General features: G+C 40.8%; 1 protein-coding gene across 7 annotated transcripts in view; it reads right to left on the bottom strand.

Moving 5' to 3' along the window:
- RAB8B (RAB8B, member RAS oncogene family) overlaps nucleotides 1-23,896 on the bottom strand; it is a 35,057-nt gene that overhangs the window by 2,390 nt on the left and 8,771 nt on the right. Inside the window, exons 2-10 of one of the 7 annotated variants that reach the window (XM_017816938.1) lie at nucleotides 17,211-17,271; nucleotides 16,620-16,680; nucleotides 15,702-15,779; nucleotides 14,571-14,660; nucleotides 13,715-13,780; nucleotides 11,484-11,534; nucleotides 10,972-10,996; nucleotides 8,502-8,574; nucleotides 4,448-4,634 (exon numbers count right to left, since the gene is read on the bottom strand). In XM_017816938.1, the coding sequence (XP_017672427.1) occupies nucleotides 8,525-8,574; nucleotides 10,972-10,996; nucleotides 11,484-11,534; nucleotides 13,715-13,780; nucleotides 14,571-14,660; nucleotides 15,702-15,779; nucleotides 16,620-16,680; nucleotides 17,211-17,271 (482 nt within the window). In that variant the 3' untranslated portion in view covers nucleotides 4,448-4,634; nucleotides 8,502-8,524. Of the gene's footprint in view, nucleotides 1-4,447; nucleotides 4,635-5,667; nucleotides 5,695-6,847; nucleotides 10,997-11,483; nucleotides 11,535-13,714; nucleotides 13,781-14,570; nucleotides 14,661-15,701; nucleotides 15,780-16,619; nucleotides 16,681-17,210; nucleotides 17,272-23,896 lie in introns of those variants that run through there. The other 6 variants (XM_017816939.1, XM_017816941.1, XR_001875153.1 and 3 more) reach the window with 6 other exon arrangements.

Here is a 23,896-nt window from a genome sequence, read left to right on the forward strand (position 1 = left end):
ACTGCCAGTGCATGGGAACCACTTTGCCTCAGCTGAAGGAATGTGTGCCTCATAATTCACATCAGCTGCAGGGACTCACCAACAATCCTACGTTTAAAATACGTGCTTGTATCAAGTCAGGTCCCCTTGTCATGTCGGTAAAACATGTAAATGAATATAAAACTAAAAGTTGGTGACAATTTAAAAGAACAGAACTTTAAATATTTGCACATTAGTTTTATTTGATCAAAACATCTATATTGCACAGCCTCGGGGGAAAAAAAGTGATAGTTTCAAAAAAAGGACTCCTAAGCCCAATTGTTTTATTTTAAAAACATCGCTAATAATTGTTACCAAAAAATAATACGTAAGACAGTTTTCCGACTCCACAGAAGTGAAATGGCACCATCTAGTGACTTATACATGAGAAAGCCAAGTCAGGAAAGTTGTCACTTCTTTGACTTCCTCCCAACACTATAGAGTGAAGTTTGGAAACAATAGCAAGAGGAAATGTAAAAATAAACATGAATGCTGGAACACTTACTATGGAACAAGGACTTGAAAGTCAAGTGTTATGCTCAGGGATTATTTTTGTACCAAACCATTTACCTATTGTCTTTGGTAAATTAAAATATTTCTGGAGGCACATGCAATATGAATATAATAGTCCCATTCTACTGGCCCAAATGTCTTCCCAGGAAAGCCAAACGCTTTTTAAGCAATGGCAACAATGGCTTATGAAGGAGTTAATGATAACACACACAGCTGTCAAAATTTATGAATAAAAATTGAGTCACTTCGGATGCACCTCATTCTCCAGGGATAAAATCAAGGCAGCATCTCCTTCAATTAATAATCACACACCGTATTTGCACAGGCACCATGATCCTGCAAGTTCCCTGATTCACTTTTCCAGCAGATTGCCCGAAATCTGCCAGCACAGACCATTTCTAAGCTGTTTTTACAGCACTGAACTTTAGCTGCTTCTGGACAGATTGCATATGTTTTATAAAATCCTCTAGGAATTCACCCACTAGAAAAATACAGACAAAAGCAACATGTTTGCTATGCTTTATATTTTTTCCTTTGTGATTTTCTTAAGGGAATATATTGAAAAAACCCCTTAGTAATCCTTCTCTCAACATGAAGTCATGTGCCCTCTGCAGGACTGTCGAGGAGGGCTTTTCCTTTCAGAATTGCTACACAAAAATGGAAAGAGTAAAGGAAGTTGTGCAGACGTTTTTCACCAGTTTCCTCTTTCGTTCTTTGCTTTCTGTGTGTATTTAACAAATACAAAGAACAGTTTCTTGCTTTGCTAGAAAAGCTAGGTCTCTAGGAAACCCCACCACTCTACATTTTAAGGGTGTCTCACCCTAAAAAGGGGGACATGTTGACATTACATCATCACGCTGAGAGACTGAAAACACTTTGTGAACACCGTGACAGTGATCTGTAGCTTTGCTGGCTCCTCACTTATTTATAGCTCCACGGCAGGGCAAAACCAGTACCCATTCCTAAGCAAACCAAGATAAATAAGGTTAACTGCTCATTGTAGCAGGGTCACAAGCCACCAAGAAAAGCAGCAGCCAGGAGAGCTGGCATTGCTCCGTGCTGCTGCAACCTTCAGCAGGGACAAGGAAAAAACCTCATCAGGAAAATCCCAGAAGAGCAAGCTGCTACCAGCTCCTACAGGTATGGACCAGATTCCAAGAACATACGGATAAAATCCTTTCTGGATATTTCTAGGACGGGCACTGGGTCAAACAATTGCATCTACTAACTTGAACAAATGCAGCTGGCCCAGATCAAATGGTCTCTCTCTTTCTATGAATGATTTCACCACACAGATACCTGGTTTACCTTCAGCAGAGCACAGAAAGATGTATTGGAACAGACTGCCCTTCCTCTTTCAAAACTGATTTCAGCCCAAGCTGAAATTTCTTCCTGCAAGAAAGGTTTTCAGTTGACACAGTAGAAATGGGACTCCTGTAACCAGTCTTTGGAGAACACTTTCACTTTTTACACAAACCTGTACAATTTTCAAAATGTGGGTTTTTTTTAAAAACTTCACTTGCAAATACAAGGGATATAATTAATAAAAATTGTCATTTGTTCCAGCAATCACAGATAAAAATGCAGTGGAAGTCCACAAACTCCCATTTGAAATTACGACTTTTCCAATCTCAGCTACAGATACGGTCATGGGAGTGAAACAGCAAATACTTCTGCTAATAAAAATCAGTAAAACAAACAAAAGACATGTATCTTCCCATTCTAAAATTTTCTATGGATACCCTGAAGAAAAAGGCATGCAAGTAATCCAAAGAGAAAACATGAACAAATATGCCAATGTAGAAGTAGCTGTAATTTGTCTTAAATTGGTTGCACTAAACTTTTGAAACACAAATATTCAACTTACTGAGTCACACAATTAAAGAGAGATAAACTAAACTGCTCCCTACAATTAAAAGGGTAAAAGATCATTTCTTCTACTTAAAGCCTAATAATAAGGGACTTCACTAATATTTCAGGTTCAGGACACTGTATGTCTCAAAAAAAAATAGCAGGAAATTTCATAGGAAAACTTGATAAATTAATTATAAACTTTGTTTTAAATTCTCTTCCTTTCCAAGAGGTGGCCCTTCCTATGGAAGAAAGTTCAAAGGTTAACTAATAGAGTTAACACTATTAGTTGTCTTTGACCTCCGATTTGCATCATAGAAGCAAATTTTAAAATTGAAGTTCATAAGTTTCATTATTTGCTTTAAGACTCCAATTATTTTATTTTCTGTTATTGAAACTGACTCTTGAGAAGTTATGCTGCCACAGGAGAACTGCTGGTATCAAATAGTGTTAGCTGTTTGTCCAATATGATTCCACACTTCAGCAACCTTCAGTGAATAAGAAATACTATATGACTTACTTCCAAATCTGTTGTAGGCAAACCAGAATAGCTCCTGGAGCAGCACAGAAAACACCACTCCAAAGATGAGCACATTTTTCCACACTGATGCTCAGTGGCTCCCCCCAATCTGCACAGCAACAAACCACACAGAGGAGGAAAGCAGGGAGAGCCGCCAGATGAAAGCCCTTGAATCAAAGAGGGGAGGGGAAAACCCCAAAAAACTGTTACTCATACTGCATTTTCCACTCGCATTTGAAATTCCTACTGTCTCCACAAGGCAAATAAACTGGTTAGAGATTTACACAGCAAATACCACAAAAGAAGCACGTGTTAAAGAAGAGAGCATTTCCCATGGCAAGAAACTGTTTTTTAAATTCAGGAGAAATTTAAACTAGCAATTTCACCTCTGATGTGGACGGGGTGGTTAAAAGCCAGTTAAATAACCCTGCCCATTTATGCAAACTACATTACAAGTGGAAGAGGAAGGACTACCAGCGTGTAAGAAAACACAGAAAAGCAGGGCCAGCTTCTAAAAGGACCTCTGGTTAAGTGTGTTTTCTAAGGTTTTATAGAGGTTCTTGGGAATACCTGTGGGACACCCCGGTGGGTAACCCCGGTCACCCCGCAGGGCACAGACCCTCCTCAGCCCCGGGAACTCCCCCTCAGCCCCGGGAGCGGCCGGCCTGCCCTTCCCTGTGCCCCAGCACTGGGAGCTCCCTCGGGAACGCCCCGGGAGTACCCGAACCTCAGTGACCGCCACATGAAAATCCCTGTGTTTTCCCCCAAGCACAGCCCTCACATCACAGCCCTCACATCACAGCCCGCGCTGCCACCCCCAGCACCGCCCCAGGGGTGACCGAGGCCGCGGGACACGGCGCTGGGCACATCCATGGCCATCGAGGATCGCTGAGGGGAGCCCGGGCCGAGCTCCCGGGGCAGATGTTCCACAGCCCCCTCAGCCCTCGCCGGGGCCGGGGGGGACCCGCGGGGTGGCCCCGCAGGAGCGTCTGAGGAGGGGCCGGGGCAGGAGCTGCGGGCGCCATCTCAGGGAGGCGCGGCCCGGAGCGCCCTCAGCCACGGCCGCCTTTGCGGGGCTTCCCTGCCCCGGGTGTGCGGCTGTCGCCGGGATGCGGGGAGGGCGCGGGAGGGCTGAGGGGTCTCGCTAATCCCCCCGGGATGGCTGAGGCTTCTCTCTGGTTCCCCCCAAGGAGGGCTGAGGGGTCTCGCTGATTCCCCCCAAGGAGGGCTGAGGGATCTCGCTGATTCACCCCAGGAGAGCAGAGCGATCTCGCTGATCCCCCCCTGAGGGCTGAGGGATCTCGCTGATTCCCCCCAAGGAGGGCTGAGGGGTCTCGCTGATTCACCCCAGGAGAGCAGAGCGATCTCGCTGATCGCCCCCTGAGGGCTGAGGGATCTCGCTGATCTCTCAGCATGGACACAGAGCAGGCAAAGGGCTCCAGGGTTTGTTCCTCCCCTCAGACAGACGGAGTAGCCCCAGCGGTCCCTAATTTCAAGTACACTTACCAGTGCTGTTCAGGAAAGCTACACACAAACAGTATTTAAGACACATGCGTTGCCTTTTCCCCCTGTGTTTTATTGGTTCAGCGCATAAATGTGAGGTTTACAAAGTCATTGCGTTTTGGGTGAGGAAGCTCAGAAGCAGCGTTTGGACAGAACTTGTTCAGCCTTCCTGGAGAAGTTCTGTCCTTCATCTAGAACACATACCAGAGCTAGTTAGTTCCTATGGTGCCTGGAGAGAGGAAAAAAAGAAGTATAATAAGGATCAACATGAAAAAAAATTAAACATTCAACTTTTCTTTGGAGATGAGCACACTGCATACGAAAGTATGTCTGGAAATAAGGATGCAACTGAGAAGTGCCGGCACGGCAGCCCTCAATCTCACCGGCTTCTGGCCAAGGTGTGTCACAGCAGCATCACCTCTTAGTGCTGCTCTGCAAGGTGTTAAACCAATGCAGAAAGGTCAGGGAGCACGAGAGTAGCGTGCCCCTGAGAAATCAAACCCCGTTTTGAAACAAGTCCATCCATCTGAGTCACCAGTGCCCACCCCGAGGCCCTGGGACACCGGTCAGGGCTGTGCCAGGGACACGCCTTCCCAGTGGTGGCACAAGCAGAAAAAGCCACAAGGGCAGCAAGTCATCTCAGTCATCTACTCAAGGAAGGTATTTAAGACTTAAGTAGGGTGAAATTAGTGAATGTTTACAGAGTTCTTGGTCACTTTGAAGGCAGCACAATGTATTCAGTAGCAGAGTTTAAGCTACACACATTTTCCACAATTCATTAAACCTGTTAATTCCTCAGATGGGGAAAAGGTTCATATCCTGCTCTAAACTTTCAACTTTATTTCACAAATTGAATTAACAATATGTACTGAATATATGCTTACAGAAATTTGTGGAGCATTTGTTCAGCAGCTTACTGCTGATGTGCTCTGCCGAAGACAGTAAAAAATTCTTGAAGCATCTACAACACATCCAAAAGTGCTACAACTTTTCAGTACGTTTTGCATTCCATGCCATGCCCTTTCTTTAAACCTCCAGATGGCAAGAATAACCTCGTACAAGATAAAAGCTGTACTTCTGTATCTCTTGAAGATTAGAATCTTTCTAAAGAAAAAGTATTTTGAAATCTTGTATTGATGACTTTGGTATAATTCAAGAATTCTAAAGAGCCAAGCTGGCAAAAGAGTAATTTATGCAGCAGGCCATTTAAAGCTGGATACATCTGACATGCGTACCAACAACTTGCCTCTGATCCACAAGTGTGCAGTATTTGTATCATAATTGCTAGTCTGCAACCAAAAATAGACCCAAGAACTGTAATAAATCACCATTTTTATGTAGGGTAAGTATGCCTGCTATTTCCTTTTAACAAATGCAGAATGCAAATGTACTTAAAATGTCACTAACGACTGTGAGAACCTCAGGACTGCTGAGCGTCTGAACCCAGTTCAGATCAAGCAAGATAATGTTTAAACAACTGGTCCTAGCGCAGCAAACTTGTCTGCCTGAAGCAGTCTGAAAACAACCACCAACCCAACCAAAACCAAGGAATAGGTTGGGTTGATCTCTCACGGGGGGGATCAGCAAGATCCCTCCCGCTGTAACAAGAATGTAACTCCAGCTTTCTGTTGCTTAGGGTAAAGAGAAAACACATCCTTCTAGCTAAATACAGCTTATTAAAGGAATGTGTAGGAAGAACACATTTTAAAAACTCCTTGTCACCCACGTGTTTCCCACTCATTCCTCAGGGTGCCCACTTGGATGTCTCAGATACTACTCTGCTTTTGCCTTGGGCAGACAAAACCATTCCTTCCTTAGGTTTGCTGATTTTTGTACCAATTATAGCTACTGCCAAACCACAGTAATTTTACTAACAGCTAACAAACATTTGTCAAATCCCTCAATATTCAGTACTGAGGGAAGCTGGACAAACAATATTTGCTGTATTGATTCACGATACTTGTGCCTCGGGGCACTTCACAGTCATACCCTTCACACAGTGCTGATTTAAAGCAACGTCAAAAAAGAAAGTGTTAACAGCCTAGTTCAGTAGATAATTCTTAATCGAACTGGAGATTATGTTACCTTTGTGGTCACTGCTCATGTTACCTTTGTGGTCACTGCTCAGAAGTGACTTTTAAAGGGTATTTCGTGACACTAAATGTCTGGAAAAATGGTTTCTTATGAAACTGAAGGTCATCAAAATAATAGATTTAAGCAATCACTACAGGAATAAAGGATTTTTCAGGACAACTCTAAAGAACAGCCAAGTTTAGGAAAAAGCAAAGCCATACAAACCCCCTTGTGGTTTATCACTAGCTGGGCCAAGCTTTACAGATGCAGCTCAGCTGGACACCTTTCCACAACAAAGGTATCAAAAGTGGAGTGGAGATGCCAACTGGACAAAAACTACGTGGAATATTTCATACAAAATACTCCAAGTGCTTTTCATTACGTAACTTTTATTTGAGACACACGTTGTAAAAAAGTTCACATGAAATAATAAAACTATTGGACTACGAAGGTTTTTTTTAAGGGGATGGGTTTGGGTTTTTTTGTCTATATACATCAATACACAATTAATGGTTAGGTTTACAAGTTAACCACATGACAAGTTCACTTTTATCTGCAGGAGCTTTTCACATTACACCTTTATATCAGAGGTAAAATGTGCTTAAAAACACACAGTAGAACACTTCTATTTCAAAATTAAGCATTTTCTCAAGGACTATACTTTTTATTCTCAATTTAGTGGCTATATAGCATTAAAATAACAGTAATTGAAGTTTTATTTGCAAAAATGTCCGTAAGGCCATAGGAATGCACTAAAATAGTTAAATTCACCAGGAACAAGAAAAATCAGTGTAAATCCTGCTTTTTTGGAAGAAAGAAATACGTTTTTTATTTATAAGAATGAGAATGGTATAAGCAGGTCAGTGAATGGAGGAGAAAAAAGACCTATTATCACCTACAGACCAATCCTTAACAAGTTTAACATTGCAAAAATTCCATTACATTAACAGATAACCAAATAACAGATGCATTTTCACAAATAACACATTTAGGCATTTTACATATTATTCATGTACTTTCAAATCGTTATGCATTCACAATAGTTTAATGTGATATGTACATTCAAGACTCCTTTATTCACTCGTGAGAATGATCCACGAAATTCACTTGACTTCAGCAGACGAGTATGGGAAAGGTACTTTTACAATGGGAAATACTTTCTGGAAAAAGAACTACAGGTCTGAAAGGTCACTCAGCACTTTTAAGACTGTCCCCCAAACAGAAAAGTGAGCGGCATTAAGTTTCGTGAGTGGTTTAAGCTTTAGCAATAATAGAACTCCCAGACAATAAGTACATAAAATATTCTATATACACTCAACAAAAACCTCTTGTGCATGTTTTGCTGAGCACAGACCAAAAGCTAAAATTGCAAAGCACTGAGAGCAGTTTGTTTTGCATTTGGCTTTTTTTTAAAAACCATTTAGAAAAATGTTGGTCAAAGATATAGTGCACAGACATGGGGCTGAGGGAAAGATTTCCTAAAACTCCAAAGCACAAGCAGCATTTTTGTTTTACTGAAATCCACCAAACAATGTCTGCTTTCCTGAAAGGTTAATGGCAATTTCTGCAACAAAACAGAAATACATTTGCTGCTTAATGAGTAATAATTATATGACTTTCATTCTAATGGGCATTAGAGTACTGACTAGTTGACTGAGGTATAGTTAAGAGTCCTTCAAAACTTAAGATTATATAGTCTGGAGCAAAGCAGCAACAGAGACTGCACAGAACAATCATGGTGATATTAGAAAAGCCTGTAATACCCAGCATCTGATGCACAGGCACAACATCCCATCATCAGCACCCGCTTTCCAAAGGCAAACACAGCTAAAATATCCCAGTCCAGGAGAGCTGCCCCCATGCCAAGGGACATTTCTCCACGCCTGGCAGGGCAGACTGGACACAGGAAGGTCTCCACTGACCCAAAGTTAGCACACTGATAAAGTGCAGCCACTCAGCCATTTAATACTGCTGGAGAGGTGGGGTGGGGGCAAAAACACAAAGAAAGCAAGCTGCATTTTACCTTATCCATAAGACCACATGAAATTAGAATTCTTCAGTTTCAGCAGATGACAACAAAATTGCATTAAATTCTTCTACAAATAGAAAAAGATGAACTGTACATGAACAATAAGCAAAGTGAAATATTTACTGCAGTACTTTCTCATGCATAAAGTGAATTTCCTATGGTCTTACCTCACATTTATGTACAGTTTAGCACAGCTAAATGTAAGAAAATAGCAAGTTTTTTTCTCCCTCCCACCCTCCCCCATACAGAGCAGATACCCCAATTCGCTGCTGCTTCAAGAAGCACTTCATAGACTCTACTACTTACAGGCTCTTTCAAAGGGAAGTTCATGGAGACTAATAATTGAATAGACATTTAACCACACGGCGAAGACAGGAAAAAACAATACAAAGCATTCTGTAAACAGTGCCAAACACAGAACATGTCAGTTTTGGTTTGCAGACAACCCCTGAGATAAAAATCAAAGTATTACGACACCAAATAAGTCAGAGGTAAATTACTGAAAATAAACAACATTCATAATTGGTGTCACAACACTTTCTGTATAGAAGCACTTTTTTAACCATACAGAAAACATAACTGCTTTAGCCTGTCCAAGAAAAACATCAAGGGTAGACAACAGAGCAGTTAGGGTTGCTTTGCTTTTCCACTAAACCTTGTTGCCATGAAGGTTTCTCTGTTCTAGTGCAGCAACAGCAGTTTATGAGATCCACCATCTAGTTCCAATAACTACTTCTAGCCAACTACACGTGGGGACAGGTCAATAACCACTCAGAACTTCATGGAACCAGCTACTAACGTCAAACCTTTTCAAATCAAAAGCTTTAAATCTAATACTACTGGCCTGTTCGCTTCCAGAATATTCGGGACAGACCCAGAGATGACAAATCCAGTACCTGACACAACAAAATGAAGTGGTTATCTGTGGAAACGACCAACTCACTGTTTACAACTCCAGCCAAGAAGTGAAGCAAAAGCAGACGCTGACTTTGACAGTGACAGAACACACCTATCCCCCAACAGCAACCAGGCTGGACACAAACTTGTACTTAAAGCTTACAATGGTCCACGTTTGGCACACCAACAGAACTAAAGCACCTGTTTTAATTGCTCATCGAGGAAATTTTTCCAGAAGACAATAAAAAAAGTAGTAGAACAAAGACTAGGTTATACAATGCTCAGTTGAGTAAAAAAGGCAACTATGTTTCACCTCTGCTTCTAACAGTCTAGGTCACTGTACCAGTGATGAAAAAATAACTGCTCGAGCAGACCAGACACACATTCAGCATTAACTGCAGAACCAGGAGTACGTTATAGCCCTAATGCCACGGCCTCCCCGGGGCCAAAGCTGGGTACGCTTCACCAACGCCCAGGAAGCTGGTTTGGGACACCTCTGCTGCCAAGGGTCGGTCATTGCAGACGTTAACCAACTATTCAGAGTTACAGTAGAAATGGAAGTCACCTTTAGAAGCAGTCATTTCTGAACAAGTGAATCCAAAAGAGGTTACTCAAGACTCATGCATTCAGCTTCCACAAGCCACTTAAGTGATAGCAATGAGGCCAATTTGTGAGGCTGATTTCAACTCCAGAGTGTAATTCCTCATCAGAAACACAAAAAGGTGCAGTTCGAGCTAACAAAGGGAAGTTAAGTGAGGAAAGACACTGTGTTTATTCAAATAACTGAAAGGTGCATCTGTGAATCAGACAGTGACTGGCAATTCAGAACACAACTTTGCTAAGTCTGGTGAAGAGAGAAAAGCAACATACTACATTCAGAATAGAAGCCACAGCTTCTGCATGAACAGATTTGTGCATCTAAGAGAACAAAATCCATAGAAATTGCTAAATGCCAATTTTTACAGTAATTCTCATCACTAGAGCGACAACATCCATACTGCATGGCCACAAGTATACAGCATAGAGATAATGGAAGTGAGACAATTTTTCCCCGGCTCTTCTGCTTGAAAATAAATTTCTTTAAAATCAGAAAGAAAACCCTGCACAAATCTGTTAAGAATTTACTTACAAGTCAAACTGTGCAAATACAAATGTAAGATTGTGCTGTAACAGGCAGTAAGAGGCCAATATGGATGTGCAAAGTTAAAAGAAACATAGCAGCTTTTGCAACAGGCAGTAAAACAGAAAGTAAAAAAGGAAAACAGGTTAACTCTTGCATTTGTGTCTCCACTTCATAGCTTCCATATCTGAGAAAGAAAGCCTGACAGGTCAATAGGCTTAGTGAGCAAAATCCACTTGGTATTTTGTGTATCGCAGTCTACGTTCAATGGAGCTCTCAGCAGCAGCTTGGTGGTATTATTTCTGAGGCTTTGTGACCCTGTGCTTTCAAAGAAGCAGAAAAGGTTCTAAGTGTGCTGCAGTCTATCATTAGAAGTTCATCAAAGTAGCGTGCATCGAAAGAAGCTGCTCTTCTTAGATCGATTTTCTGTTATTTTTACTGGCCCACCTGCCCCCGATGAACTGTTGTCATTCTGAAAGAGAAAAGAACACCAACATCATAAAATGTAGAAAACAATATGTCCAGCTTTCCTGTGTTTCCCTCCCCACTTCCCCCCCTTGCAAGGCAATAACCAGAGCAAAGGGTTGTTGCAACTTGAGCTCCTCAGTCACACAGACTCTGTTACTCACTGGATAAAACTGTCTATTGTAAAAATAACATTTCCCTAACAATCCAGAGCTCGAGTATTAGCTGCAGAAGAGACTAGGTAATAAAGCAAGGATCCCACTACTCATTTCAGAAGAACACATCAGTTCCAGGCTGCCCAATGTTAATGCTCATGCAAAACAAGGACCAGTTCTGCACTGATGTGTAATAAAGTGTGAGAAATCACTGTTTGCTCAGATTTGGTCTAGCAACTACTGTAATCCCCAGGAGATTTTGGCAGGGCTGCTACTCAGCCAACTATTAGAGCTGTGCTCTCACTGGATGTAGTTTGTATGCTAATTGGAAATACAAACCATTTTTCTGTTGAGCTTTGTCATAATGTCCCGTGCAAGTGTGAAAAACGCCTGGTGAGGAGTGGAAATAAAGAAAAAACAAACAAGAGTTAGTCCCAAGATACATTAAAGACATGATAGATTTGGAACAGCCAGACATATGAACAGTACAGTGTTCTGCAGGCCACTAATGGCACTTTGAGCTGCAAGACACTCTCTGTACAATATCTGCAAACTTAAAACCTCAATAAACATGCTTGAGAAGAAAAAACTTTCTGTTATGAGACTCAATTCTACCAATCTTTGAAGCAATTGAACAGACTTTCCCTTTGCATACCTCTGGAGGGGGAAAGAAAAATCAGCTGAGGAGAAGGCTGCACATACTAACACTCTTCCTATTCCCCCCAGCTTAACTGTGCATCACAACTAGAAACACAGAGAGGTTTGAGGATGGGTGCCTGGGAATTCTCAGTAAGGTCAACTTGTGTCTGTCCTCCAAAACCTTTGCTCCTGGGCTATCTCTAAGGTTATTTAAGCTTCCAATACACCGTTATTTAAAAAAAACTCAAAAACCCCCCCCAAACAAACATAAATAATGACTGGCAAATCTCAGCATCCCCGATTTCAAACTATGAAGGAGCAAAATAACTTCTGTAGCAGAATAATTCTACACTTCTCCAGAAGCAGGGAAAAGCAAGACATAAGGGTATCTGGAGACTTTCACAATCCAAGGACAGTTCCAGAATGTAAAGAGTGTAATCACTTCCCCTCTCATTGTGTTCAGAACATATCCAAAGAGAGACACTCATTTAATGCAAATAATTCACAATAAATAAATAAATAAATAAATAAATAAATAAATAAATAAATTTCTGACCCCGAGAACGTCACAATTGCATAATTTCCCACAAATGAAGCATTTGGTGGAAAGTAGACTAAATCATCAGTGATTGCCAAATCCCTACACCAGCTGCATTTTTTAATGCTTTTTTCACTATTCATGCGACAATTTAAAAAAATATTCAGGCAGCCAAATCATTTGGAGTAAACACAAACCACTGCTGTGCATTTAATGACCTGCAGGAGCTCCAATGAAACTGCAGGTGTGTCATGAAAGGCCAAGTGGACCCTCCAGAGGAACTCAAGCAGAAGATGGGTACTTTTTATCAGGAGACTCAACTATCCACCACCACTGGTATTGCTGTTCATGGCCACACTTCCAGTGCCTGCTGTGGGAACCACACGGACACTGAAACGGGGTCAAACACTGCTCCAGATGCAGCACCATGCAAATCTGTCCCTTCTAACTATCCTGGATAACAACAACCATCCTGCAATCACAAAAAACATGCTTGGCTGGCATGACAGCCCTCCTGTTGCTTTAAAGTAACAATGGCTTCAGTTTGTAGTTAATTTGTCAGCTGCATGATCAGAGTTAAGTACATGTTTGGAGGACTTTCAAAGGGTATCCCACGGAAAGGTTTGAAATGATTAGGTACAGGAACAACACTTAAGAACAAGTCTACCTTACTGAATGAATAAATCTTAATGTAACTGCCTTCAGATATAACTATTTTTTGTCCACACTTCATACAGTTAAGATCCTCCCCCCTCTCTCCTCAAGATGACACAAGTGATTTATAGTAGGATAGACTGGACTTGAGCCAACTCTTCCTTCCAATTCCATTTCCTTATGCTCTTATAAATAGGGATCGTCTGTTTTTAGCACAGAATTTATTTGCAGGAAACAAATTACAAATCTCTAGATAGTATTGTAAGTCTTCTTCCTCCTCTAACATCAGCTTATGACCTGGTGTTCCAGGTTAACACACAAATTTTCAGTCTCATCTGCACAGCACGTATTTAGTAGTAATCTGAAGGCTCTTTATCCTGAAAGTAAAGAATCCTGAATCCAATTTCCTGCACAAAGCACTGCTCTAAAATTACACCTATTCCTTGTCCAAAAGGACTTGAAATTTAAGTAGCAAGGCACAGACATCTAAAGCAACTGTTTGCTACAGTAATAGTAAACCACTGTGTTACCACCCATTTAAAAACCAATTCCAGAGGTTACCAGAAAACAAGGAACAGAAGGATTATAACAGAGGCTCTCTAAATATAAGAAGCTTGGTGACCCAGGAGCACAGCTGGGACTTCAGGTGCCAGATGAGGTCAGAAAGCCCAGCAGATGACCAAACAGACCCCCCCAGCAGGAATTCAAAAAACACCCGAGCATAACACTCATCTCTTACCTCTTCCACGTTTATGCTGGATTTTGCACTTGTCTCCAAAAATTTGATTCCATAATCAATTGCTAACTGGAAGAGAGGTTAAAGTGTTTCAGTGGTTTTGAGGTTCCTTTGTAAAAGGGATGTTTCACATAGATTCCTAACAGAACAGATGCTGCAGCAAGCTTTAAAAACAAAACCAAGCACTGCTTTTCTCTTGCAATAAGATTAAAGTTACTGAACAATTAGACAAAATATTAGAAGAGGCCACACACCATCATATAAAGTCAAAACAAACAAACAAACAAAACCCAGATTGATTTCTCACAAAAAGACTTACTTGGGCTCTAAAAGAACATTAAGGCAGAACCTTTATTGATATGGATTTATGGGCCAGATAATCAAACAATCATGCCCTCAGCTCTGTTACTACCAACTACACAACTTCAGCTGCACACGTGAGAGATTTCACAGGATTCTTACTCACCTGTTTGTTCTGCAGAACAACTAATTACTTAAGCTTTAATAACAGCACTCATGACAAGAGTAAGTAATTCGCCCCCATGGCGAATTGAGTAGAACATGATCAAACTACACACAAAATTTATGTTGAGATCTAAAATACTTCACGCTATAGCAAAGGCCAACATTCTTAGCAGGATCTTGCCTTCAAGACAACAGTACCATGAAGTTTATTTAAACCTGAAAACAATCAAGTGCTATTTCAAGACAAAAACCCCAAACCTGGCATCCCGTAAGCTTCTGAAATGACAGATTTGAGACCTGTCATGTCTCATATGCTTAAAACACACCAAACATCCAGAAGCTAAAATCCTGAGAGAAGTAGGTTTCTGAATGGGGTAAAGTCATCAAATCTTACCTTCTCCCCTTTTTCTTTTGAGACTTGTCTTTTTTCATTCATATCACACTTGTTACCCAGGATCATTCTTTCTACATCTGAAGAGGCATGCTGAGAGAAGGAAAAGGAACCTCTCAGAAACAAAGTGCATCATGGTTTAAAAGAAACTTTCGTGTCAAACTCCTCCACGACCATTTTATTTTAAAGAAATTATCGAATGTCAAGGCATCACTGAGAGAGAATGATTTTTGAAACAAGCAATTAAAACATTAAAGTAGGTTGGAATAAATACCCCTAGATTACATTACAGATCAAATCTGTGCCATGAGCTCTGTACCAGGTTGCACACGTGCCCAGGCATTTGGCTATTCTGGAAACAGAACTGTACACACTTTACTTCCAAGTGGTGCTTGGACATCTGGGGGATTTGGTTGGAGTATCATTATGGAATGTATCTGTATTTTTAAAATAGATTATTAATAAAAGTCTCTTTAAAGTAATAATCACTTCAGCAAGAGAACTTTTTTAGCCCAGTCACTCTTGCATGAAATGGCTCACTAATACAGGAATTTTAAGAGCCAAAGAAAATACTAAAGAAAAGCCCATGGATTTTATGTTTAAGAAAAACAAACAGTAAGATTCTGTTACCTAATTACAGCTTCACTAAAATTACGATTTCTCCTCTAACCTCAGAAGGACCTATCCCTACCTGGCAGCGTGTCCCACCAAAGAATTTACAATAAGTCAGTGGGAAGGAAGCTCACCCCAGAGCAAAGGAAAAACTCAAAACTCCCCAATCAGACACACAGAACACAGTGAGAACTGAAATCAGAGATCTCTGTCATCATCTAAGTGACAGGTGGGCACCTTGAGATCCTGCTCCTTCCTGTTCCTTAGACACACACCCAAAGTATAAAAAAAACAATAAAAGTCATACAGTAAGAGCAGTTTTGAAACACCTTGTGCTTACTTTTCAAACTTCAGTTTTCTACCTTCTATCCTTAAATAAACAAAATAATATTAGCCCCATTAGCAACCACTGCTGCATTCATTGCACAGTAAACTGGCCATAAATGCTGGCTACTACAATGAGAGTGAAAAATTACTTATTATTTGTCCCAGGGAAATTCTAAGATGGAACGAAGCACTTACCTCCTCTATATTTCTTATCCAGTTTTTTATGTTGTCAAAAGACTTTTCATTTGTGATGTCATACACCAGCATAATTCCCTAAATAAAATTAGGAAAATCTAGTTAGATGAGTTAGCACTATTGGCTGACTTCTGATCTATGCTGTAGGTTTAATTATATTTGCAAAGAAATTCAACATAAGACTTAATTCACCTATAATCCTTTCTCAAGGCATTATGCCATGGCCGGGAGTTTACCCCAAATATTACTACTTAACATCTTTTGCCACTGTTCACACAAAGCAGTAAGACCATGTACAGCAGCACAGCTTGTAATCAGCAAGTTTTAACAGTGCTCCAACATAAAGTATCTCAAATCACAGCATTAAGAGCATTACAAGCACTTGTAGCACACAGGGTGCAAGGCTGGAGCCAGTTATTTGACTTCAAGTCATTCCCAATGGAGAAAAAAGCAACAGTAGCTGTTGCAGGTGATTGTATTTCTAGCCCAGATTTTGCATTCTTTACTGGCTGAAGGAAAAGCAATTCAGTGAGACACATTTTTAATATTAAAATAATTCATTACTCATTTTTCACACACTTCAAATGTTTAAAGGGGTTGACTGCATTAAAAAAAACCCAACACCAAACCAGTCTGATTAAAGCTTGGCAAGTTTATTATAATCTGCTGAAATGTTAATTGTATGAAAAAAGACAACAGGGCTTGAAGTTTCCTCACAAAAACAGGCCTAGACAAAGTACCAGCAGGCTTAAGAAAGGAAAAACAAACAAAAAACCCCCAACCAAACCACAAACTTCACTCCCCACATCTCAAGCCACAATTATCCAGTCCTGCAGTTGCAGACTTACAGGATACAACCTTAAGAAGAGCAAACCAGTTCCACCAGTTGTGTTTGGCTACTCTGAGCGGGACACTCACCATGGCTCCTCTGTAGTAGGCCGTGGTGATGGTGCGGAATCTCTCCTGGCCTGCTGTATCCCTACAGTTCAGGGGGAAAAGGGATTTGTTTTACACTCATCGGGACTCAGAGGTGTCTTTTTAAACAGAGTAACAGTGCTACCCCAGAAATACTCACCTGCTGCTGCCAGCACACTCAGTCTCTACTCACCCCCCAGGCAGGGAGTGGGAGCGTTATCACTCCCCTGTGCCTTGGTGAGCACAACCAGCTATCAAAGTATCAGAGATTACATTTTATTAGGCTGCATATTTTAATTTACAGTTGTGCAGTTAATATTTCTCCTCCACAGGGAACAGCTAAAAGCACATTTCAGAGGACAGCTTTGGACAAAATGGGAAGTTGCTGAAATGTTTGCATGTGAACAGGCCATTTCCTGTGCTCCGAAGCAGAACCACCCCGAGACCAAGCCAGAGGAAAGCACAAACCTCATGGACAGTCAATGAATTAAAGGTATGAAACTTCTGCGACTCTGAAGCTCAAAAGCTCTGAAGTATTCTTCTCTAAATGAATACAATATTCACTGCAAACTTAAATTCCTTTGGAATACTTACCATATTTGCAGCTTGATTTTCTTTCCATCTAATTCTATTGTTCTGATCTTGAAGTCGATTCCTGCCAGAGAAAGAGATACTCTTCAGTTCTGCAGTTAATGCCAAGGAAGTGTTCAGTTTCCTTTTGGCAATTTGGTCAGAACACACTCAGTCAAAAGAATTATTCTGAAGTTGTCCCCCCTTGCACACCCTGGGGAGTGCTCAGAGCTCACAGAGCTTTTCAGCTGCACCCAACATGGCCAGGACAAGTTATTCTGCACAACAAAACCAGACTAAACTCACCCTCACTACCAGCTGGCCAAGATTATTAGAGAAGATTTGATCTCCAAACCCTTCCACTTCACACCAATAAGGTCACCAGTTTGAACATGTATTTCTCCCGAACTTTTGAGCAGCCCCTGCAGTCAATTCCCTGGTACCTCTAAATTAAAATCCGTGGTGACCCCTGAGCTCCTTCTCAAAGCATCTACTTCTGAAAACTGATGTTTAATGCAGTCTAATCAGACATCACAGTAAATGGTAAAACAACACAGCAGACAAGTCTTACAGGTAGGTACTGAAGGTGGCTGAAGTACATCATGAATGGGACTTTTTCAAGAACTTAGATTTTCTAGGAAGCTCTGAAAGGTATCAATCAAAGGCATCAAATTCTCTCCTTTTCCCCCTCACACTTCCACATGGTACCGAGGTACCCATCAGTTCTCAGATTAATTTTCAAGACAGATTTTAAGCCATGGGCAAAAAAAAAAAAATTTTAAAAAAATATTTTAGAGGGGCTTAATAATGTCTTTTAAAAGTTTAGAGGAGTGAAATGGATCTATGAATCAAACATAAGATTTCCATTATTAACTACCTTAACTTTTGCATCTCTAAACCTATACTATAACATAGGTCAAATTGAGACTATTCAAGTCTCACTATGTGACTGGCAGATTTTTGGGCAGCCAACCCCATGTACCCTCCAAAATAATCTGTTTTGAAACTAATGGCCCATTTTCTCTTCACTGAATCTTAAATAGTTACTTGATATTTAGTCCTAGTTTGTAAAAGATAGGGGTGGGGCTGAGTTATTTTGTTTATTTAATTTCTTCTTTCTTAAGATGTAAATTAACTGACAATTATCAAGAGTACCTTAATGGGAAAAAATGCTGTTTCTAGCTTCAAGAAGTCATCCATCACTTAAACAGGAAGCTATGGGATTTTTTAATATACCACAGTAGAATCTGAATATGAAATATGGACATTCATTAGCTATTTGACTTCCCTTCTTCTCACATGCATTATTACCGTTTTAATATACTGAAAATACCAAGTTTCAGCCACTTAATCTTAATGTGTTCTGGATACATAGTTCAGCTCATTAGTTAGAATACAAATTATGAGAAGAAATATCACATCAGCACTTTAACAGCACATGAAATTAATTGCACTAATTTAAAATGCTATGACTACTGCTCCAATTGCAACTTCCCAAGATTCACTAGTAGATTTACAGGCAAAAAGATCTTCCATTAATTCCCACTTTTCTAAAAATGACATGAGAATTATGCATATTTTCTCAAAATCCCTATTATATTGTAACAGAAGTTTTGCAAGTTTGTTTTATTTTACAATGGACAGAATTTTCCTTCTCTTGTAAAGATTTTTCTCCTAACTAGGTGCAATCACAGCTGCTGAAGTCACAGGTAATTGTATTGAGGTCTGAAAACAAATAACCTTTGCTCTGAATAGATTCTGTTTTGCCCCCAAAGGTTATAAAGCACAAACACGGATTTCTCTGCAAAGGGAATTGTACCGTGGCAACAGCAAATTAAATCAGTTTTAAAAGCTCGTTTGTGTCTAGGCCTGAAGCTTCAGTGTAACAACAATCAGGAAAACCAGGTTCAGAGACTACTGTGGTTCAGAGATAATTCTGCCTGTGCTGTGAACTCCTGACGCTCAGACACAGCAGCACAAGCAGTGACAGACTCCTGAGGGATGGTTTTCCAGGAGACTCCCAGCTGCAGTGTGAGCTCCCCATGAGCACCAGTCCATGTCTTGCACAGACTGGTTTCTTGTGGTTACTCATTTCCCTCGCACTGCCAAAATGATTTATACAACCATTCCTTTCACCACTTCTAAAACTCAGGATCTCCACAAAATGCACCTTCTCTGATCATAGGATTTCTACTGTGAACTTCACCAGAATTCTTAAAGGTGAACTCCAAAGCTAAAAGAAGAATCTAAAGGGAAAGGCCACAAGTACCTCTGTTATGACACTACCATGTTTAACAAATGCAACTTTTTAGAGGTTAAAATGAACTAGAAACTGATGTTTCTTTTGTGCTTTCAGTTCAGTGTCAGGAAGTGGTGAGCTGCACACATTTGTAGAGCAAGGCTGGCGACATGTGCTACCACTTCCTGCCAAGTGCACTTGCATGGCCACGAGCTGGTTACAGCTACATTTCAATTACAGCATGTAAAACCCTCCAAAACTACAGCATTTCAGCAGTAATTCTGGACTGAAAATTCCCTTTATTAATTCTTTTGTACAGTCACACACTGGGATACAAAAGTTACTCGAGTCTAATACAGAGGAGTCGTTTGTGACTTTGATTGCAAAGGATCACACAGCTTGCAGTTTTAAAATGCAACATGGAATGGAGAAGAAGCCCAGAAACATCTGGATGTCCATCTGAAGCTAAGTTTTAGAAGCTTTCAGAAAACACACACACAGATTAATTCTTAGAGTGCAAATGCTAACAGGATAATTATTTTTAACTGCTCAAGTGCAGTTGTCACACAAAGGTGTGACACACTGGTGCCCACCTAGCAAGTCAGTAAACATAGATCAGAGTGACACAGCAGCATTTGCTGCAGGAATCACAAACTTGCAGAGTGCAAGGATGAGGTCCAAGTTGCAATTTGTGTATTAGCTAGGACTGTAATTGCTTGCACTTCCCTTGCAGCATGGGGTAAAAGTAGCTGAGGGCTTATCATTCTTCAAAATCCTTTCCAGATCCTGCTGACTATAGGCCAGGGATGCATCCTCACTCCTCACTTTACTGAGGGTATTTTCTTCTACAGCTTCCAATAAAACTGTCAAAGAATACAGTGGGCAGAGAAATCTGCACACCAAAATTCAGTGTCACTGGTGCCACACGAGGACTTCTATGGAAAGCCACGGGAGCTGCACGTTGCTGTATTTACCCTGCACTGCTGGGCACAGCCAAGGAAATTCAGGCCGTGCCACTGTTCAGGGCCACACAGCCAAGTGTCAGAGGCCAGGGGGACTGGCCTCACCAAGGCCTCTTTGGGCTTAAGCCAAAAAGTCATGTCCATCTCACACTCCAAAAGCTCTTCTGCCACCATTTTTTCCACCACTCCACTCCCTAGAGACATGTTCCTTCTTATTCCAACCCATCTGGGCAGATTTGACCCATAATTAAGCTGCAATGCACTAATTTTAGAGAGATATTGTGAAATGTTGCAAAGAGCTCACAACACTACAATACTAAACATCCTGAATGTACAGGACACTTCCAAAGGCTCCTTTTCCAGCTCCAGTACCGATGGTTTCCTACCATGAACCTTAACAAAACCGGCCTGACGCAGTTCCTGCAGGAATGTGAGGACAAGCTGAGCAGGGAGGCTGAAACAGTTCGTTTTGTTACTTTAGTTTTCAGAACAGTGGCTTACTCAGGGCATCACTGTTACTCTTTTGTTCTGCCCTCACCCCGATTTTAACCCTGTAGCCATCAGGGCCAGTAGCTCAGGTTCTGCAGTGCTACAGTATCTGTTCCAGCCAGGACTCCACTGCAACCTTCCCCTACACAGAACCACTGTCTGGACTAAGAGATTGGCTGGTTTATTCTTTTCAACAAAGCTCCTGCTGCAGAAAATGCTGCAGCACAAAGAAACCAAAGAAACCAAACCCAAGTATTCTGGCTGGAGCAAGTCAGCTGTTACAGCAGCACCAGCAAATACTTCCTGAAGGTAAAGGTTTCTCTGGTCTTCAGACTGCTCAGCAAAAAGGGTCGTGTTCCTCAGTGTTCCTTACAAGCAGTAAAAGGCAGGCAGAAAAGAAACATATACAAATTAATGTAAAGAAATATCAGTAACCACTGGTAGGCAAATATTAGAATGTTTAATTTTTACCTTTATTACACAATTTACCTGTATTTTAAGTTAATTTTTCATGTGGCTCAACACTAGTTTTGCAGCAGCTGGACTTTCCATGTGCAGCTGTAGCAAGATGTCAGCCAGGAAATGAGCACCTTGCAGGATGCAAATAAACATCAATCTCTGATAGCACACACTGTCTATATATACTATACCTACCACAGTACAGTATTTCTCCAGCTCTGTCAAAGCAATACTTCATTTAAAAAACAAAACACAAGTACTCAATGTACTAGCATTTTAAATTGTTTAGCTGTGCTTTTTTAAAATATGTAAGCCAAAGGAATTTTAAAAAGTGATTAACCACAAAAATTGGCAAAGAAGCTGTGAAAAAATTAATACTGATTTGCTTGTTAGAAAAGGATCTCATTTTAGTCCCATCTATCAAAGAACATAAGAGATGCACCGCAGTTTATTAAAATTAAAAATAAGGACCTGTTTTGCATGACCTGCACGCAATAAAAACCTCACCCTCTCAGAGAAGCTGTCTTCCCACTTACCAAAATCTTATCTTACTCCTTTGAAGTAAGAATGGAAGAAGTGCAATTAAATTAAAATATTTTTTCAGTGGGATTCCCTGATAAAACACAAACTTTGTGGCACTCACCACCACTGGACATGGATCACAATAGAAAGCAATGGGGGAAGGAGTCAAACTACAAAGTCTCACTACCCTTTTGAGCAAATCAGCATCAGAACAACAGGAATTGCTGCATCAAATTTCAAGCTGGGCCTACTCCAGCTTCAAGCACTGGTCCTTCCTGTGCTCCTGTGTTTATATGTGGGGTTGTGGGGGTCTGATGTGTTTTCAGTGGGCTGAGCTGGAAAAGGAGAACATGTTGCAACGTCTTTATTGCAAGACATGCAAGTCTTCAAGAGAGACAAAAGGAAAGGAAATCATTTCTGCAGCCACTCAGAGTCATCGCTGAATTAAAGGCAACTTTGAACCGAGCAAGCCGATCTGTAACTTACTTTCAAAAAAGGAAGTAAGAAGAGGCACATAACTGAAAATCAATGTGCTTCACCCTCAGTTTGTTGAATCCTGGGAGAGAATTACTCGGAAAACATCCACAGCTGAGGGACATCAGTTTGTAACCATATATTTTCCCCACAAGCTTACCCAAGGATTACTCCCATTTTGTTGTTCTGTTGTTGTCAGCAGTAGGTTTTGCAGGGTTTGGATCACAGAATTACAGCATCATGGAATGTTAAGGGGTTGGAATGGTCATTAAAGGTCATCTAGTCCCTGCCACGGACAGGGACACCTCCCATCAGACCAGGCTGCTCAAGGCCTTATCCAGCTGGCTTGGAACAGTGCCAGGGATGGGGCATCCACAACCTCCCTGGGCAACCTGTGCCACTGTCTCACCACCCTCGCAGTAAAAAAATACACAATTATTTTTTAAGTGGTTTTTAACGGAATATTTTCTAGTGCTACATCAGTAGACTGTCTCATTCTATAAAGGTAGATAAATGGAGCTTCAGAAATTTGCTCTTATATTAGATCTTTCTAGAAGAATTACAGTAAAAATAAAAAATGATGAAGTAGGACTCAAGATCAGTGTAAAAGGCAGGGTGGGGAACACTTGCAACACACCAGTGCGTCACACAGCCTCACACAAAAGAACAAAGTCTAATCATTTTGAACTTGAACGTTTGGCTTTAGTCCCTAGTAACATCTGCAAGGAATTTTCAGATGATCTCAGCAATGTCTTGTATCACTATGTAAATTAAAGAGGCAGTAGTCTTTTATTGCACCCATTTAAAAATACAGCAGATGAACACGAAGCGACACACCAGGGTGAAGGTCAACGTTTTTTTCCAACATTGTAAAACAAATTATTCTAGAATTAAACACAAGTGCAACCAGCTTTAGTTATTCTTTCACAGCTTAAAGGGACAAACTGTATTCTGTTCCTTCTGGACAGCCCATAGGAACCCACAGCACACTGGTAAACTCAAGTGGGCTGGATGGGCTCCTTCGGGTTAACCGGCCTTTCTTCATGGAACTATTCACCCCCACAAAGAATCTCACACCACACAACGAGACACAGAGCAGTGTCTTGCACCTTGGAAGTTATTAATACTGTAAGGTCCTTAAAGTTTAAACACTGGCCAAATAAACATATACAGATAGCTGAGGTAGGTAAGGCAATAAAGAACTGGGTGCCACGTGTATATACAACATAAGGCCATTTCCTGCTCCTGAGACCTTTGCTTTGAGCAACCTTTGAAATGCACGACTTTAAGCACCAAAAACACTCAATATAAAATTCAAGACTATAAAACAGCACAATAGTAGAAACTTAATACTGCTTGACACGAGTGAAATTATCAACAACAGCCCAACTTTAAAAGGGACTGAGTCCCTGCAGGATGTGTTTTAGAGCTTACAATCCACATACTACAGCTCTGTGAAAGTGCACAGAAACTAACTTATGGTCTACCTCTCATTCCCTTTGGAATGGAAGACAAGCTACACTTGATGGTAACTCAGTCTCATCTAAAATAACTTTTAAAATTGC

This window comes from Lepidothrix coronata, unplaced genomic scaffold (assembly GCF_001604755.1).
Source record: "Lepidothrix coronata isolate B3197 unplaced genomic scaffold, Lepidothrix_coronata-1.0 Scaffold58, whole genome shotgun sequence".
Classification (NCBI taxonomy): domain Eukaryota; kingdom Metazoa; phylum Chordata; class Aves; order Passeriformes; family Pipridae; genus Lepidothrix; species Lepidothrix coronata.